Genomic DNA, 19,696 nt, shown 5'->3' on the forward strand with positions numbered 1-19,696 from the left:
CGATTACGCGGCTACTGACATCTCTAGAAAAAATGAAAAACATTACTTAAACTAATAAAATACAACGTGCAAATTGACATATTGAGCAGAAAACTGCGCGAAAAGGTCACACACTGTGTGCTGGTTGTGCGGGGCAGTCTACGAGCTTTTTGAGTTGCGTCAGCAGGCAATAAAATGCCAGGCAAGGTGGGCGTCAAAATAAAGGCTGCGCGTAATCTGCCAGTGATGGACAAGAGCAGCGAGACAACCGACGCATTTGTGGAAATTAAGCTGGCTAATAAGGAGCACAAAACCGAGGTATTCCGGAAAAGTCTTAATCCGACATGGAACACCGATTGGTATGTAGACAGCACTTGTTCGTCTATCAGTTATATTTGATCTTTGGTTGCTGCAGGTTTCGCTTTGAGGTCGATGACGCAGAGCTGCAGGACGAGCCACTGCAAATACGTCTTATGGATTATGACACCTATTCGGCAAATGATGCGATTGGCAAGGTTAACATAAGTTTGAATCCGCTGTGCCTGGAGAGCTCTAGTCAATCCGGCCATGGCAAGGGCACCGTGCTCTCTGGCTGGATACCCGTCTTCGACACAATGCATGGCATACGTGGTGAAATAAACGTTATTGTCAAAGTAGATTTGTTCTCCGATGTCAACAAGTTTCGACAGAGCTCGTGTGGCATTCCCTTCTTCCACTGTGCGTAAAAAATCTTACCATGTTAAGAACACTTAATAACTATTCCCTTCTTCCAGCACAATGTGTTCCGTTTGGATTTCGGGCGCAGGTCATACATGGCTTTGTCGAGGAACTGGTCGTCAATGATGATCCGGAATATCAATGGATTGACAAGATACGTACACCGCGCGCTTCCAACGAGGCACGTCAGGTTGTCTTTCTCAAACTGTCCGGGCAGGTGCAACGAAAGATGGGGTTGAAGGCCATTAATATGGGCGCTAATGCTGTCATCGGTTATACGCAATGCTTTGACCTGGAGGGCGATGTGGGCGTTGTCGCACGTGGCGTCGGCACAGCTGTAACACTGATAAAGGACACCAGTAGTAGCCAGCCAAACAGCGCGGATGTACCACTCATCGAAGAGTGAGTATTTGTTTAAAAATGAAATGAAATGTTTCCAATATACCTTTCAACTATGGAAATGTCTTACGAATTGATTGCACCTTCTATAGTGGTAAAAGGTTCAGCATGCTTTTATCTCAAGAAACACACGGAAAAAGCAACGAATAACTTAGGTAAACTGTATAAAACCCTATATGACATATGTATCTATTCGGTCCGTTTAAGTAGTACAGAAAAAACTTGAGGTTTGAATCGCTCGCTAACTTTGGATACTTCAAAACGCTTTCCTGTTGACTCTGACTATACAAAATATAATAGCAGAGAGGCTAGATTGCTATCGATTCCACTTATCAGTACATAAAAAAGGGGGTCCGAGATTTTTTTTTCTAAATAAGAGGACCAATACGAAAAGAAACTTTTTCAAGACTGTAGATATATAAATTATATGCAAATTTGATTTCCAACCTGAAATTTCAATCACACTTGCTTAAGACAATTCCATGATAAGAAGGTATAGGCCCCAAGCATATTTAGTTTGTGTCCATTATTAGGTCTGCTAGTAGGTCCAAGTGGCTCAAGCTGAAAATATGTTCTAAAGCATTCTATTTTCTTCTCTTGAATGTTTTCCCCTTTACCCGCCGTTCACGAATTAAAAACTCAATCGTCGTTTAACGTTCATTTCTGTATAAAACCTGTTCTGTACTCCTTGTCGTATTTATGTTGTTGTATTGCACCCCCTTCAATCGTTGTTGTTTTTGTGTCGTATTTATAACACTTAAAAACGCCACCACTCACCCAATCGACCACCGAATTACATGTCTGAACCATGAACAGCACACATAGAGCCCAAAAGTATTTAGATTTTCTAAACTGCACCGGCGGCAGCAGCGCTAGCCTGCCGCTGTCCGGCCGTTCGCCACAGTATCGTCTTAATATATATAAACAGCCCAGTGTGAGTGCCAGATCGGCGGCAGCAGCAGCAGCGGCGGCGGCAACGTTGTTCTATTTGGAGAGCGGCAGCAGCGATACGGAGGATGGGGATGTTATGCAGAACTTGTTGAGGCAGGAAGATGAACGTGGAGAGCCAACGCGGGAGAAAAAGCTACGACATCGCATGCACCGTTTGACACTATCCTCACGGAATGTGTTCAGCGAGAAATACGCAACACTTTTGCGTCGCATGGAGCCCAAGATACCAGAGAATGCCACTCAATCACTAAGCAGTTTATTTGGTGGAGCCGGAGCAAGTGGCAAGCGTCATCGCAAATCACGTAACTCGATGGGCAAACGGTCAACGCAGGCAATAACGCGTTCCATAAGTGATAATACTGGCGCAGGGCCAACCATGTGCCTACTAGCGGTTCCACAACTGCCCGAGTTTCAAGAGAACACTCGCTCGGCACCGGACCTGGAGATGGATCTATTTCAGCGTAAGTCCATGTGCTCCACGGACTCTACGGAGTCATTGTCAATAACTGAAACGCTTGCCACAGGCATTGACAGTGCAGCAGCAGAAGCATCCAGCGAAGATGATCAAGAGCAAGACGAACGGTTCGATGATGATAATTTGCAGGATAACTGGATTAGGCCCGGCGAGACGCGCAGCTGTGAGAACAGCCAATTAGACTTGACACCCAAACGACACACACTTTTTGAGGATTTGAAGGGTTTCTCGCGGCGTCTGCAGAAACTGATGCACCTGACGCCCAGGCAGTCAATACAACCCAAATGTGCCCTGCTGCTTGCCACTGCTGCACTGGAACCGTCACTGGAGCGCAAGTCATATTATAGTTCACAGCCGGAGCTGCCCACGAGCAGTGCCATGGATTGGCCCTGTGCAAATCTGAGTGCATTCGTATCCATGCTGCAGCTAAATCATTTGCCCAGCTATGAATCCACGCTTAGTCAGTTCGCTAGCGTTAATTGTCTAGATGCTGCACCATTAGTAGAGTTTGATACCCGTGCACCATCAGCATCACCCCCAGCAGCAGCGCCATCATCAATAGCTCCGAACACGTTGCTGCCAGTTGCGCCCGTGCTGTGCATTTGCCCCTCAACACCCACTCCAACTGAATCCGACAATAGCTCACAGCTATCGCCCACACAGACGCGTGCCTTTGAATATTATGATCCTCCCGTTTTTAAACTAGACCATGTTGTAAATATTTCTAATAGTACTAACCATAGTAACAACAATAATAAATCATCATTGCTTGCTCCATGCTATTCTGTTTCGCCATTTGCCATACAAAACCAACAACAACGCTCAACTAGGTCCAGCAGCGATCTCCAGCAGCTTCAGCAGCAGCAGCAACAGTCGCCGGCACAGGCCGTGCTCATTCCCACAACCATTACGACAATCGAGAGTAATGCGAGTGGGAAAAGGTTTGCATCGCCGGTTAGCAGCAATCGCATGAAGCTAACGCCCAGTCCATCCAAGAGCGGAATTTCGGGTGGTGGGAATGCAGACAGCGCATCTACATCAACCACCTCAACAGCTACAACAATGGTGCAGACCAAAGAGCTGGGTGAGATATGTCGTCGCTCATCCGACTCCGACCTGAGCGTAACCCCAAAAGGTATGTAGTCGTCCATTCTCTATTTGCACTAGTTATAGCAACTAAGCACAGGCTAAGCAAGGTTATAAATACTTGTATGCATACTTAGGCTAAGCGTTTTTCCCCTGCTGCTTTTCCTTGCGTATGTGTGTGTGTGTGCGCGAGTGTTTGTGTGTCTCGTGCCTCTCTTGAGTAACTCATAAACTCTTCTAATGTTCTCTATTTGCGCCTGCTGCTGAATCAAACGCCATCCAGGTATAGCCTACATATTGCATCGCAAGCGTAAGTAGTTGTCGTCTTACTCTCTCTCTCCCTCTCTCTCTGTCTGTCTCTTTCGCATTCTCGATGTTCATTATCAATGTATTTGTGTGTCAAACCTCTCCCCGCTATATGTGTGTGTGTTAGTGAGTGGGTGATTGCAGCTAACATCCGTTCGCTCTTTATATGTTGTAAAAGGCTCTGCCTCTCTCTCAAGCCTCGCCTGAGCTAGACTCTCTTTATCTTTCAATCCTGAATTAAAATAAATAAAAATATGAATCAAGACTGCAAACTGTTCTTTGAACCGGACTAGTTTGCAACTAAACTGATGAAAAAATATAAATATATATTTATTTTATATTATATTTATATTTATCCTTCATCTCTCTTTCTATTTACCCATTTATGTCTTTAATAAAACAAAAAGAAAATACAAATAAAAATTGTATCTTAAGCTTAAGAGTGTATATCTAAACTTATCTGTTAATCGAACCCATTTATCATCATAAAATAAATCAAATTGCATGATGCAAACATTTAATAGTCTGCAGCCTCCGACTGTGACTATGGGGAACAAAATAACTTTCAAATATATCAAATATATAAGTGTGGGCTTACGGTTGTAAAAGTTGTCAATAATATGCATTAAGTCTCATATTTGGTCATCAAGATACCACAATTAAATTTAATAGCTCAATTTTAGTTTTTGATAAATATATATATGTTATCCAGAGTAGTGAAGGTTTAATTGTCAAAAATTGTAAAATTAACTTTAGCTCTTTGATTTTTCGAAGACAAAAGTATTTTTCGATCACTTTATTAAAGGAGATCATTCGATCAATTACATAGGCTAAGGTCTGCTTATACATACAAACTGATATATCATAAATCCTTTTCCATAGAATCCGATTATACAATTACATTTTAATAATATTTTGCTCAAAAGTACTTTTGGCAATGAAAGTGGTGATATGCCAACTCAAGGAATTAAAAATGTATTTTGATATAAGCTAAACAAAACTATCTCCCTTAAGCATTAGCGAATTCGATATATTATTTTTATTAAACCATATCTTATGTAATGTGTGCCTTAACGTTGTAAATGTGTGGACCCATCGTTTAAAAATGTTATATTTAAAGACCGATTTAAAGAATTAGTAAATTCCATTGGCAGGCAACTCCATTTGCGTGGCAAGCGAGCGTTTGGTTGCGGCCACGGCCATGATGCGCCTAACCACACCCACAGTGGGCAGCAAGGCAACGGATAGTATAGATATGCTGGAATACCCTTTCCTAACAATGACCAAATATCCAACTGGCTTTATACTGCACCTGGGCGCAACTGTAGCGGCCAGGTCGGTGAAACTCCTAGAACGAGTGCCCAATCCTGATGAGCCTGAAGTACGGGACAGCTGGTGGACTGAGCTCCGCATGGAAATTCGGTCTCATGCCCGTTCTTTGGGATGTAACGTGGTGCTAGGTTACATGGAGTCAACAACAATATCGTAAGCCAATGGAATCAAATAATTATCAAGACTCAGCTTAATAAGTAATCTAATCCATAACTCATTACACAGTGAAGATGTGTGCGTTTTGTCTGCCACAGGCACCGCAGCAGTCATCAACATGGTCTTTAAACGGTCCGTTTCGCAAACTGATATTTTTGCCATATCCAAGGCAAGCAACAATGTGGCTGCGATGTCCAATTCGCTGGAGGAGCGCGAAGCAAACGGCAGCGTTAGTGAGGCAGCAGCCTCTAGCAAGGACGGCAGTTCATTAGCTACAGCTAATGGCTCGGGTTCGGCAAGCAAGCGGTATGGCTTGCCAGCTCCTAATGCACCACGCAAAACGTGTGCGATCTGCCATGTGCCATACAACCTGAGCTCGGTGAAGATGAAGAAGTGCGCCATTTGCCGCAAGGGTCGGGTGCCAGATGTACTGCTGGCCACGCTGGAGGTTCCAGAGTTCATGCAGGTTACTGGACGCGGCTGCTTCATGCAAGCGCAAGTTGTCCGCGCTAAGCGGGATCTGCGTGCCGAACTGAATGCCAAAGATATTTCCGATGGATTGCCCTTTTTAGAATACGAGCTGCACCGTGTGCTGATTAATAAGCTGAAGGCCAAGGGCATGAATGCCATTTTTGGACTGCGCACCCAGGTCGCCATTGGCGAGCGCATGATAGCGCTAATTGCCACGGGTACAGCTCTTTTTCTGACTGCGCTCCCCGTGCCGCTGGTGCCTAAAATTGTGGCAGGCAACTCTTGGACGGACAAACAAAAACTCAACGAACTACAGAAAAAGTTGCAGGAGACATTTGAGCGCAACCAAGAGATTTATCAGTTAAAAAGCATGGATCCTGACATAGTCAGCGCTAGTGGTGCCGCGGGAGACAAGCATTCGGATAGTGATGATTCGGATGATGAGGAAATGAATGAAATCGATTTGAACTGCGGAAACAAAGAGATGTGTGTGCTAGAAGTTGATGATATTGAGGATTTGGAAATTATATCGCTGCTCATGGAACCATATCCACCTGAGGGCTTTCATGTCGTAAACACGCAACAGGTGCCAGGTATGCTGGAGCTGGATGGTGTTAAGAATCTTCAAATGTTTACCCAAGTGTGGCGTGCTCGCCTCGAGGTGGGCCAAAGCGTAAATGGATTCCCTAAACACTTTCAGCGGTGAGCATTAATCCAAGCCTTCCCAAAAACATCATTATCTTTATATAATCTAATCATACATTTCCACATTTCAAAATCCTGTGGATACATACACTAAACTTCAAGGTTTAACATTTATGCGTTAACATTTTACATGAAAGAATATCACTGTTACAGGGCTGTTAACACCTACGTTACACAAAAAAAAAACTGGCTCGTAAGATCTTACCTTCTAACTACAGTTGTCACTATATACAAAGTTGTTTTCCACGATTGACTGACTCATTGGTGATCAACACACACCCAATTAATTTGTATATTTCGTTAAATTCCAGTCTTCTACAGACCATCTATTTTAAGCTGCGCACAATGATACCCTGTGCAATTTGTGATCTGCGTTTTAGATTGGATTTGCCTGAAACAGTAAGCATTTCAAAAAATACTCTAGGATATTTACTAAAACTTGACGCTCACACAGGACCAAATCCAATTACTTGTAACTGGCATGGCCATGGGCCTGAGTGATGCCAACAAAATGAAATATCGACGCCGGGGAGCGCCGGTGGCACAGCTCCAGAATGGCTTCAATGATGCGGCAACGCAGCCAGTAGCCGTTGTCCATGAAACCCAATCGCAGCCTGAACTAAATGGCAAGCGAATGCTACAAGAAGAGGATTACATTTTTCCGCTGGATGAAGATCAAATGGTCGATACTCCCACACCGACCAGCTCAGCAATACCTCCGTTCGGCATGAGTTCTTTCAAAGTGCGAAAGACTTCGCCATCGCGATTAAATAATTTAGCGACAGCTTTACCGCCAGCCAAGCCGCTCAACATGACACCAGCGGCGCGCAATCGCTATGTAAGTGGAAGATTGCTTCTTTTTCTTGTTCTCCACTCAGTTCTTTGGATGTTTTTAAACAGTTCCCGCTACGCGATCGCCATGGAGTGGACTTAACCCCACTTAGCTTCATACCAGGTGGACGGATTGAAAAGTATTTGGGCAATCTGAACTTCTTCTTCATTAGGGAGAGTACCTCCATACGCGAATACGGTGGCATTAGCGGATTCGTGCATGGCTTCATCACTGAGCTGCTGGCCGTGGTGCGCGCCCATATTGCTTCCCTAGGAGGTAATGCGATGGTCTCCTTTTATTTGACCGAACTGATGTTATTTGATAATCAGCACAAAAATCAGGTAATATATAAAAAAACCGATTTATTTATAGGTGTTTATGCTTCTTTTCTACTCTGTTATAGGGTCAATGCCTGATTAGCATCGGTGGCGATGCGGTCTATGTCAGCTACTATGCCGATGACTGATATACACGTTTGCGGGGCATATAGCGCCTGTTTTACGCGAATCGCCCCAAAAGTCTCTACTACTAAAACTCTCTTTTGTTGTCTCTCTCTATGGATGCTAACTCCATATCAACCCTCTGGCTCAGCGCGATATGACTTGCCCTGTTGACAGGCCCAACATATGAACATGCTTGTTGACTTAAATATGTAATACATATATAGAGTAATCGGTATTTACTATAACGACTATATATAGTTGAAATCAATATGCAATATTGGAACTGTGACTTGACTTTCGACATGTAGAATGAATTTTTCTTGTCTTGTTATTTGTTTGCTTACTGTTTAAAGCTTAGCTCCTTGCAATTATCATAACCATACTTTGTACATAGTCGAGATGTTTATTGAATTTAAATTTTGATAGATAATTTTTTTTCTTTTATTTTTGTTGTGAGCAAATAGCTCTAAGCAATACATTATACACAAAAAGTGTAATCAATTTTGGCAACACAGAATTGAACCACCAACTTATGTAACATATATCTATATAAATAATACTAAATAATATGCAATATTTGAAATTAGAATCCGAAAAATGTGTAACGGATGTTTGTTTTACCATTCAGTTGGGACTTGTGGAGAGCAGCACAAACATAACCCAAAGATGCAACAACGCTACATAAACAATTATGCAAATGCGCATCATTGGATAGCGACGTAAAAAGGCGCCGACACGTATACCTACAGAGTCTGCTTGTCGAAGGGCGCGCTTAAAACGACGTGCAACACGATTGTCAAACGGGCTGGGATGCATGAGCAGGGGGAACTGTGCCTTGACTGGAAATAAAGCTTAATTTAATTGTCCAATTTATGGCCACATGACAATCATAAACGTACCGTCATCGGTACTGTTGGAGAGCAGCGTATTGCGCGAACTGGAGATGCCACGTTGATGACCCATCTCTAGGGAGTGCATGCTCTGCTGCAGCTGTGTCTGCATGTTCTCGTGCTGAAGACGCAAAGCATTACGCTCCGCAGTGACCCGTTCCAGCAGACCTTGACGCTCGACCAGCGATTGAGTTAGGGCTTTCAAGCGGTTTTCGTAGTCAGTCTTTGCACTTGTAAATCCGGTCTCACTTACAAGCTGCCGTTGCTGTTGCAATTGTTTTTCCTTCTCCTGCAGGCGTGTGGCGGCAGCGGCCAATTGATTGCTCATCTGTTGACGCAGCGAGGTCAACTCCTGCGTTAGCATGCGCTGCTCCGATTCGATGGCCATATTGTGCTCACGTGCTGTACGAAGATCTTTGGTGAGCGATTGCTCCCGCTGACGGGCGATGCCGAGTTCCAGCTCATGTTGGCGCTCCAGCGCAATGCAATCATCCAGCTGAACGCGTAGTTTCTGCTGCTCTTCGCTGGCGTGCTGCAGCTCCTGCTTAAGAGCATCGTATTCGATTTGAAGAAAACGCGTTTCACTCTCCTTGGCAGCCAGTTCACATTCTGCGCCTTCTGCAATCGGCTTTTGTTTGAGCTCGGCAATTAGCGCATCTTTCGCTTGCAGTGCACGCTGCGCTTTGACGCGATACTCGTGCAGCTCAAGGCGCTGTTGATCCGTCTCCTTGGTTTGCATTTGTAACTTGTGTGCTGTGCTTACATATTCTTGTTGAAGCTTGGCGAGATTCGTTTCTAATTCAGAGATGGAGTGTACGTAGGCCATGTGAGCAGTTTGTGCCTCGTTAAGCTCATGGACGGCCCTGTCGCGTTCCTCAGATAACGTTTGAGTAAGACTTTCCAATTCCTGTACCCGCTGCTTCAGGGCAAGGTTCTCATTGTCGTGGTTTAGCTCATCAAGTCTCAAACGCAACTCATCGCGCTCGCTAGTAATCTCGTTGAGAGCGATCTTAAATGCCGCCAATTCATGGGTGTCCATACCGTTCCCGTTGTCTGGATTGACTGAGAAACTGGCCGAGGTGGTCAACTTTTGTCGCAACTCTGTGGTCACCACATGCGAACCCTCGCTTTTGGCGCTAGAGGCGCTGTTGCCAACCATAGACAAGGACATGGGTGTGCTACTGTTGCTTGTGCCACGCTTGGCCGGAGAGAGTGTGGTTTTAAAAGATTGTGTACTGCTAGTTAGGCTGTTCTTCATAGCATCTAACGCTGGACCAGCTTCAATATGCAAAGCCGTAGCAGCATTCTGGTCTATTTTGTTTAGTATATTCTCTGCCTTATCCGCCAGCCCCGTTATCCACGACGACATTTCAAATTACAAATAAAACACGCAATTTAAGCTTGGAAAATGCTGAATACGTGGAAATCTTGTTTGTTTATGTCAGCGCCAGTGCTAGCGAACGTCTTTACAACTGCATTTAACAACACTGAAAATATCGATACAAAATTTGTCTAATTATTCTATCGATAAAATCTAACACTGCACACACGAAAAAATCAATAGTCGCCGCCATATTTTTTCACTTTACTCGGACGCGTTTTTATGTTTAGGTAACTGCAAAAATAGTTTACCGACAAAGAAAAGTGGTAAAATAGTGGTAAAAGAGCGGCATATAATACAAAACTATTGTTAATGATTTGTATGGTTTAATAATTCGTGAAAACTAAAAACGACAGCGTGTGTGCGCGTCCGAGTGTAGTCTGTGTGTATGTGTTGGTCTCTCAGTATTGCGGGCTGTGTAAAATAATTAAAAGTAGCATTGCCATTGTTATAACCTCAGCTAGAGCATGGAAGGAGCTGCACAAGTAGCGGCCCCCCCGGTAGGTGGGCCACGTGGCGGTGGTTACAGAGGCCGCGGCGGAGGCCCACCCATGCGTGGTGGTTTCGAGCGGGGACGTGGACGGGGCATGGGTCGCGGTCACTTTATGGGTGGCATGCGCGGTGGTGGCATGGGCGGCGGTGGGCCGCCTATGCAGGGTATGATGCAAGGACCTCCACGCGGCATGCGTCCTCGAGGCGGACTGGGCTATCAAGGCCGGGGTGGCGGCGGTTTTCAACCACGCGGTGCTCCAATGGGCATGCGAGGCGGACGCCCACCAATATACCAACAGCGTAAGTGCACTAAATGAAACAACATCAGTTGAATAGAACAGCTACATATCAAAACCATGCAGCGCCCAAACAGCACACGGGCGCCGATAACAACAAGACTGTATCGCCGGTGCCCACAGCTGCAGCAGCTGGTGAGCAGCAGACAGGCGAAGCAGCAGGTGAAGATGGTACAGATGCAGCAACGGCCGGCACAGGCACGACAGCGGTTAACTCACACGTGGCGAGCGGTGCGCCTGGCAGCAATAGTAGCAACGGTGGAGGACCGCCTCCATATATTAGTCGAGGTCGAGGTCGCGGCGGTCCATTCAGCGGTCGCGGACGAGGCGGGGGTTACAATCCACACATGAACGGCAGCGGGGGCAATGGCATGTATCCGCACTCACATCATGCTAGCTCCATGGGCGGACCAGGAGGCGATCATGGAGGAATGCCTCGTCGCGGCTCTATGCGCGGACGCGGCGGTGGTTACAATCAAGGTATGAGTCGGCCACCCATGCAACATCACCAACAGGCACATAATGTCAATACACAAATTGCACCGGTACCAGCTCTCAAACGCGGCGCACCCGGAGGTCCAGGCCCCAAACGTGGACGATACGAGGGCGGACCCTATAGCCAGCGGCCTATGACACCAAAGTATCATTCGGCATCCCAGCATATGCCCCAAACAACATATGGCTCACCGCCCAGTCATCACGCGCCAGCGCCAAGGTAAGCTCAATAGCTTTACGGCTGGCTAACAATTTGCCTTTCTTTAATGCTTACTTGCATCCTCTTAGTAACCATTTTGATAGTCATTTTGATAGCAATTAATATATAGCTTATAATCTCAGGGTTTGTTCAGATTAAGATCATCTTAATAAACAAAAAATTTGTCCATATAAGAACTTAATTTCCGATCGAACATTCTCATAACGGATATATGATATTGGAACAGAAAGATGGTCCGTTCCTCAGTTTCACGAACATAGCTTTAAAGCTGAGGGACTAGTTTGCATTGAAACAGACACACTAACTTTTCACTACACAGTGGGTCGGAGTTGGCAAAACTATAATATACTTGACCGGGGCATAATAGCAATGTATAAAACATCTAAGCGGAAAGTAGCAGTTGCCAAAGAATCTTCTGTAATTCCTTATATACTTACAAGCACAAGAAATTTACACATAGAACGGACTATTTATCTGACAGCTATTGTCCTCACGCTACCACAAATGTGAAGAAATGTAAAGCTCAAATAGAAAACTCTTAAATTAAACATAATATTAATGCCAACGTTCACTGCAGTCATCATGGTGGCTATCAGACGCACGACCAGACACAGCAGGTCGATCCATATGCTCAGAGCGGCTACAGTGCTTCGGCAACTACTCAGCAAGGCTACAATGGCTATGGTCAGAGCAGCGGCTATACAGCACACACAACCCAGTCGACCACACCAGCCAGCAGTAGCTATGCGTCGCATCATGGTACCGAATACGATCAGAGTCAATATCAGGGTTACAAGTAAGTTACAGTTTAACAGTTAGTTACTATACTATAGCTTGGAAAAGGGGGTTGCTAAAATTAACCATTTTTATTAACAGCTCCACGGGATATGCCACCCAGCCGGACACGCGCTATCAGCCATATAGCCAAGACTATAGCCAGCAGTATGGCTCGGCTGCCGTTGATTACAATTCAGCTGGCCAGGCGGATTACAGTCAGCAGAGCGCTGGTTACGATGAACGCGCCTATGCCGGTTATGGTAAGTGAATGATGGAAATATTATTTTTTAATTTTGCATATGCATCATCATCAAAATTTGCGACCTTCCACTGCCCAATAGATTCGCAGGCATATTCGCAGAATTATTCAAATGCAGCTGCCTATTACTAAACTAGAGTCTGCCGCATCCCTCGAATGGCGATACCCATCAGTGAAGAACGCTGCGCGTGCTCCAACACGTATGCCAAAAACCAAAACAAGGGATTAGGGCTAACGAGCATAACCATATGAATGTTTAATGCAAAAATTTGCTTGCTATATAAATTAATACGTACACGTAGACACACATACCCACAAACATTGAAAACACACACACAATTAGTCTTAAGCATAAAGTTCTCTTTTCCTAGCGTTTAAGTTGAAACGTGTTGCTACGTCTTGCTTTTCATCTCCCTATCTATCCTATCCAATTTTCCGAAACCTTTGTGTTTGTTTGTCTTTGCAATACCCTATCACTGTGACTGGCAAGAAGATTGTATCGCCTGTTGTTAAATGTTTTGTTAGTGGACAAATGGAGCCTTGCATCGCTTTAAGTGCTCCCGCCAATAAATCGGATTATGTATATTTCTTTATATTTTACAAATATTTTTCAATTTATCTACTTGATGAATGCGATCCAAAAGTAAATCAATATTGTGAATCATGTCATATTGTATACAACAATTGCAATGTGTAAATTTTAGTTTTAAATCAATCTGCTATTAGGCAAAACATCTCTTTACAAATTGAAACTTTTGTTTATTTCTAATTTTTTTAATATATCTTAAATAACTGAAAAAATTAACTAAGATTTCCCAAATATTATTTGTTTCTTAAATCTACTGACGTGAAAAAGAACGCAATTATAATTTCTTTTCCTAATAATAGCAACAATTTAAGCTACAAAATCGTAATTATGTAACTTTTATTCATTAAGCTGAGCAAAACAAAAGGAAAAAAAAAACAAAGAAATACACAACAATTTATTAGCAAAACAAAGCAAAAATCTTAAAATTTATCAAAGTCAATAAAATAATGTTCAAAAATGTGTGTAATGCATTAAACTTATTTAAACTTAAAGATTATTATTTCAAATGTTTTGTTTAACCAAATATATAGTACAAATTCAACTAATTAAGCCAATCAAAATAAGTGCAACAACACAAATTACAAAAAGATATTACAAATGTTTTTTATCAAGAAGCAGCAAACTACATACTCTAACAATTCAAGCCACAATCATATTGAAGTAACAGCCCAAACCATAATGTGCAATATATCAAAATGCCAAAAAATTGAAAGCATTAAAAAAAGAATCAAAACAAAATGAATCCGAAGAACAAACAAGAATCTGTCGCATTCAAAACGATCTTAAATGTTTATTGATACAAATTTTTAAATAGACACACATATCTTCGCGTAAAAAATTTAAACTGATGATTAAAGAAAAAACAAACTTAAGCAAGACGAGTGTCTAAAGAACATACAAATGTTCCAAGAGAAGCTTAACTAAAATGTTCAAAGGCACTTTCAAAAGAAAAAGAAAACAAAAAAACAAAAAAAGAATATTAAAAAAGAAATACACACATGTTTGGTAAGTTAAGTTGCAAGCCGCTGAAAAGCTAAAAACCAATAATAACTATTATATATCTCAAACTAAATGGTAACTCAACATTTAAATTCTTAAAATTTAAAAAAAAAGCTTTAAATAATACAGATTGTATTCTTATACAATACAAAACAAACTCCATCCATTGTCCGGGGTTCTTTAAGATTACTCTACATCTGTCCTTTTCTGAGAGTTACTAATGTACAGACCTATTTATAGAAACTGTTGAGTTTTACTACGTTAAATGCGGCCTCTTGTCGCATTTCTATGAAATTTATGTAGCATTTAGTTTTCTTTTTACAGGAATGAGAAAACTAAATTAACAAAATCAAAGGCGTTTTTAAACGTTCTAGAAGTGTGAAGGAAATCTACTGAAAGGATTATAAAAAAAGGTGAAAATATATATAAAAAAAAAAAAATAATAATTAATTAAATAACAAAAAACAAAAAAAAAACGAAATAATTTGATAAACTTTGTTTATATTATTGCACTTTTATGTTATTTACACTTTTGTTTTTGTGAAAACAAATTTTATTTGTTTATAATTTATAAATTACAAAAAAAATTTTTAATGTGGCATCAAAGGCTGAAAAATAGATAGTTCAAAACGGTGATATATAAAATTTAAAAAGACTGATAAAACCAAAATGCCATTTCGAAACTATAAAAGTAAGGCTTTTGTATACAAACATATACATATACATTTTTTTTATTTTCCCAATGCCTACAAATAAGATAAAAATATCTTGAGTTACAATCAATATTAAAAGTAAACGAAAAAATATATAAAGTATCATAAATTAACAGTAAAGAAAACTTAAAATATTCTAAATGAAGTTGAAGAAAATTTTTTTGCTCTAAGCAAACGAGAAAAAAAAGAAGAATAATACTCCAGGTACTTATAACATTTATTTCGCTTTTCCATATATATATATATATAAATAATTCTTACGCCTACAACTGAATTTGTTGGTCTCGTTTGTGCAATCTAAGCAAATACGCATTGAACAAGTATACTGAAAATGATCAGTTAAAACTAATGAATTAAAGTACAATGAAATCAAAGTACAAATACCTAAGAATAAATAACTCAAGCCAAAAAATCTGCTAACTAAATCGTTTGTTAAGATTTTTTAAATTATAGAATTAAAAGAAAAAGAATTTTACCAAGAATATTTATTTCACCATTTAATGTGGAATGCTTTATTTACGTTTTGCTCTATTGTTTATTTAACTTTTGTTTAATTAAATAATTTACTTAATAAAAGCGTGCAATGCAAAGAAAACAACGCAAGTGATCTAAAATTTACAAACAATGCTATAATATGCAGAATTTTTAATACATTTTTATTACAGCAAACAAATAAAAAGCTGAAACTGAACTATCGCTTAAAATCCATTGGAGCGATTTTACTACTTACAAATAACAACGCTTTAAATTATTGTGCACATTGTTGATCTACGGAACCATCAAAATCGACTTGTGAAATTTTAAAAATATAAATTATTTTTGATGCAAATGCAACTTTCGTTGACTTATGTTAAACCAAAGTCGACACAAATATGAATTTAATGTTTTATAATGTTGATATTTTATGTGTTATTAGGAACAACAGTGATTGACAGTTGCCAACTTTAATAATCTGAAAATTATTAATTGCTAGAAATTTTTTAGTGATTTTTCAATCGTTGTCGAGTTACCTTATTTTTTTTTTTTTGTTCTAATTGTTAACATTTCTTGTATAAATATGCCTGAAAAAAAATGTGGGTGCGAAACTGCAATAAAAAAATATATTTTTTTGTGGAACTATCCATAGACTTTTATTCGGTAATTTAAGAAAATAAAATATAATTTGGATATTGAGATTGTAATTGTCAAGTAAACGGTAATCGAAGTTACGGCCTATCCCAATTACAAAATTTTACGTGAAAATATTATCTACCCATTATAAGTAGGCTTTGGAATAATGCTGAATGAAAAGTATTTAAATTTGGAAAGGGTGGAACTACCTTAATACAAATCTTAAATTTTAGCAGACTGAAATTTAGAATTCCTGACATTATAATGGCTGTCTGATTAAGAAATAATTAAAGATTTTGGCAATAATGCCAAAAAAAAAATATCCCTTTCGAACAGGATAATAGTTGCCCTTATAGTAAATCAATGACCTATTACCCGAGCCGAGTTGACAACAAAATGATACTGCATTTTCAAGTCTTATTTGTATCTCTAAAATCCCAAATATGATCCGCAATAAAAAATTCTGGTTACAATTTCTCACAGGAATCAATTCCATTAAAAAAATATTGAAAAATAAACTTTTGATTGCATTTTTTCACGCATTGAGTTTGAGAAGAAAAAGAGACTTTATTTAAAAATTAATGCAGTTAAGATTTACATTTTCAAACGTCATAACAATTTAATTATATATAGGTTATTTTTGCAAGTGCTTTGTGTAAGGGAAATATGTACTGTTAATTATTATTGAATATTATGTGGTATAAACATTTTTTTTTTTATTATTGAATAATAAAGTGTTCTAAATCAAAATATAAATAAAGAGATCAACATGTACAATACGTTCTTCGGGGGTCCTTGAGTATGTACGTGTATATATGTATATACAAATATAATATATTAACGAGTAAGTATACATTAAATTGTTTGATTTATTAATGAACTAGAGAGCTTCCAAGTTGATTATTTTAAATGTTTAACGCCAATGTGCCGAGAATACATTATGCATATAGGGAGAAGACGCCATTTGTGTTGAGTTTTCAGCTAAAAAAAAAACCTATCGATCGTTATCCAGGGTCGTATCGTAGCATCGTTGGAGAATGATTTAAGAAGGTTATACGGCAAGGTCTTTAACGACGTTTGCCAAAGCGCAGGAATACATGATCGACATCTGTGCGTTTATTATAGTTTTTTAGCAAATCATCGGAATTCGCAACAAGAGCTGTAAATTAAAAAATTGCACACTTTTGTTATGAATTCTGTGGGTTACTCAATAATGCTTACCAGACGCTTCATTGTTGATGTAGGATTTGAGTGCAGAATTCAATTGATCGGAATTCTCCAGGGCCATGCAAACCTTTTTGATATGTTCAGGCATCTCCTCGAAAATGCCGGGCTGGCATAGTGGTGCCTGTGAGGCTGCTTCTGCACTCTGCACACACACAGCCAACAGGACAATGGCTAGGCAGCAAATCGCAAAGCTCTGAGCGTGAGACATACTGCAAGTACAAAACATCAGATGATTAAAATTTATATACCCTCAACCTATTTAAAATCGGTTCAAAGGGTATGCATGTTTAGAAATATATTTGTATTTATATTCTTGATCAGCATTGCGCTTCGGTAAATACACATAGTTGGGCTAAAAAGTAAAAAGTTCAGTTTTAGGGTAACTCCTAGTCGGGCGTATCCGACTAGTGCACTGTCGTTTTAATTTGGAGAAAACACGATTAGCAAGCGGATTAAGTTAACAGAAGCATCAGAGACGAGCAGCTCAGGCCGAGTGCTCAACTAATTTTGATTAACTTGTAATAATCTGCATGCTACGTGCCTGATTATCGTTGCGCTCTGCTGTTGCCAGGACAATGCCATATTGTGATTGAAAGAAGTTCTGCTTGCAGCCAGCGGCAACGTATTAAATTTCCCTGCTAACCTTGATGACAGCAGCCAGTAAAAGACGGCTCTAATGTTCGCTAACGTGTTTACGAATCAGACAATTTGTTTCTATTAAGCTCCAGGCAGAGTAGGCAACGGCAATGGCAACCTGTCCCCAGCCTGATGATGATGTATACTTATAAAAAAAAAAAGTCGAATGCACTCGTACGGCCCGGCCCGTTTTACGAATGATGGCTGCCGCAATCAGTGGCAAGTTAGTTGGCCATGCATATGTGTATCTGTGTATTTGTCTCTCTTCCCTTGTGTGTCAACGCCAAACAATGCTGTATTCAAGCCTCTAATGTCATGTACGTGTTGGGCGTGCATCTGCGTAGATTAGAACCCGTTGCAACGTTTTTTATACATCAATTGAAAGACGGAAGCAAAATGCCAGAAAATACTTTATACCAAATGCAAACTCTTTCGCGTTTAACCGAAGGCAGCGCAAATGAAAAAAGCTTCGATCTAATTTTTTACTGGAGAACTTTGGGTTTGATAACGAAAAATAACATAAAATAAAAAAAATATATAAAAGATATGGAGTTACGAAAATTCTATCAAGAAATATATAATATATATTCTTGATCAAAATTATGATCAAGCTGATTCGATATGACAATATTCTTCTCAGAACGACGATTAATATCGTCGTAAAACTTAATGAATATCAGACTTTTATGTTTTAAGAATAACGTGCCCAGAAAATAATAAGCTACCTGTTAAAAAAAAAAAATATGAAAAACTTAAGTAAAACTCGTAATATCTTGTTGATAAAATACCAACTACTAACGCTTTAAATTTGAATTGCATAAAAATGTTATATATTAGGGGATGTATACTATAAAAGGTAAAAGGTAAGGTTGCCATATAAATGCTTTATAAGTATCTGACACTGTATAAATGCATCGACTGTAGGTATTGTCTCTAGAATCTAACTAGAGACACCAAATTTGATTTATAAAAAATATATAGCACTGGTGATTTGGATATGATTGTCACTTAAGTGCATTCCTTAAAACTAAGAAATGTGCACATGTCCATGTCCTATAAAACAAAGATTCGACAATAAACACTGAAGTTATTTAAGAATAAATTTTTTAAAAAATACAACTAACTAGATTTTATTAGGTTTTGCACCAAATGAATTTGAATTTTTTATGCAAATATTCAGAACTGTAATTTTTACATTAACTTTTGCACTCTTATTAATTATAATATTTGTTCAATGTACATTTTGTTTACCTGTTGTCAATTTTGTTTAAGATCACTTAGAATGTTCAAAAACTTGCAAAACTGGCTGCGGCTTTGCTGTAGATGACTTCACTGTCTGATAGAATTGAACTTGTTGAACGCAGGCACTCGAATGATGGTCTGCCTTGACAGGACATCAGCTTTTATTTACTTCCGCTGAGCACGCACACAGACCAAATGCAAGCCTGCCATTGGTCCAACAGACACACACACACACACACACACATGACAAAGGACCACATGTTGAGCTTAAACAGACAGATACAGGAGTACGCCGGTTGGTGGGCGTGCACAAATATTACGCATACGTCACCGAGCACCGAGCGAACGTTGATTATGTGTGCTTTGGTAACTTTTAGACAAAAGCAAGTAAAATATTGTAATACAAACAGAAGCGATGAATTCCTCAATATGTTGATCTATTATATAAGTTTTATCAGCTTTTAATTATGTTATAAAAGCGCATTTTTATGAGCGTCGCCCACTTAAAGGTAGTTATG

The 19,696-nt window shown here is 40.0% G+C and overlaps 4 protein-coding genes across 6 annotated transcripts; 2 read left to right on the forward strand and 2 right to left on the reverse strand.

Annotated features, from left to right (window-relative positions):
* The first annotated feature begins 8 nt into the window (after positions 1–8).
* LOC6630630 (C2 domain-containing protein 5) lies at positions 9–8,179 on the forward strand. Of its 2 annotated transcripts, XM_032437509.2 has the most exons (10): positions 9–338; positions 395–696; positions 753–1,098; positions 3,352–3,656; positions 5,068–5,398; positions 5,471–6,574; positions 6,889–6,976; positions 7,032–7,415; positions 7,478–7,750; positions 7,813–8,179. In XM_032437509.2, exons 1-10 carry the CDS (start codon positions 175–177, stop codon positions 7,873–7,875), a joined length of 3,360 nt encoding a protein of 1,119 aa, XP_032293400.1. In that variant the 5' UTR covers positions 9–174; the 3' UTR covers positions 7,876–8,179. The 2 variants fall into 2 exon arrangements, with proteins under 2 accessions (XP_032293400.1, XP_070063619.1); XM_070207518.1 differs by lacking the exons at positions 9–338; positions 395–696; positions 3,352–3,656 and having other exon boundaries at positions 940–1,098.
* An 84-nt stretch (positions 8,180–8,263) lies between these two features.
* Golgin84 (golgin A5) lies at positions 8,264–10,196 on the reverse strand. The gene is made up of 2 exons (XM_002053267.4): positions 8,752–10,196; positions 8,264–8,691 (listed from the first exon to the last, which is right to left on the reverse strand). Exons 1-2 carry the CDS (start codon positions 10,109–10,111, stop codon positions 8,477–8,479), a joined length of 1,575 nt encoding a protein of 524 aa, XP_002053303.1. The 5' UTR covers positions 10,112–10,196; the 3' UTR covers positions 8,264–8,476.
* Positions 10,197–10,295: 99 nt separating this feature from the next.
* LOC6630628 (uncharacterized) lies at positions 10,296–13,668 on the forward strand. 2 transcript variants are annotated; one of them, XM_002053266.4, is made up of 6 exons: positions 10,296–10,915; positions 10,978–11,391; positions 11,464–11,626; positions 12,204–12,422; positions 12,503–12,663; positions 12,745–13,634. In XM_002053266.4, the coding sequence occupies exons 1-6, from the start codon at positions 10,591–10,593 to the stop codon at positions 12,792–12,794; spliced, it is 1,332 nt and encodes a 443-aa protein (XP_002053302.1). In that variant the 5' UTR covers positions 10,296–10,590; the 3' UTR covers positions 12,795–13,634. The 2 variants fall into 2 exon arrangements, with proteins under 2 accessions (XP_002053302.1, XP_015027211.1); XM_015171725.3 differs by having other exon boundaries at positions 10,978–11,626; positions 12,745–13,668.
* Positions 13,669–16,666: 2,998 nt separating this feature from the next.
* On the reverse strand, positions 16,667–19,390 carry Ms (neuropeptide receptor myosuppressin). The gene is made up of 3 exons (XM_002053265.4): positions 19,188–19,390; positions 17,295–17,509; positions 16,667–17,232 (listed from the first exon to the last, which is right to left on the reverse strand). Exons 2-3 carry the CDS (start codon positions 17,506–17,508, stop codon positions 17,141–17,143), a joined length of 306 nt encoding a protein of 101 aa, XP_002053301.1. The 5' UTR covers position 17,509; positions 19,188–19,390; the 3' UTR covers positions 16,667–17,140.
* Between the last annotated feature and the right edge of the window lie 306 nt (positions 19,391–19,696).

This window comes from Drosophila virilis, chromosome 2, assembly GCF_030788295.1.
Source record: "Drosophila virilis strain 15010-1051.87 chromosome 2, Dvir_AGI_RSII-ME, whole genome shotgun sequence".
In the NCBI taxonomy this organism is placed as follows: Eukaryota; Metazoa; Arthropoda; class Insecta; order Diptera; family Drosophilidae; genus Drosophila; species Drosophila virilis.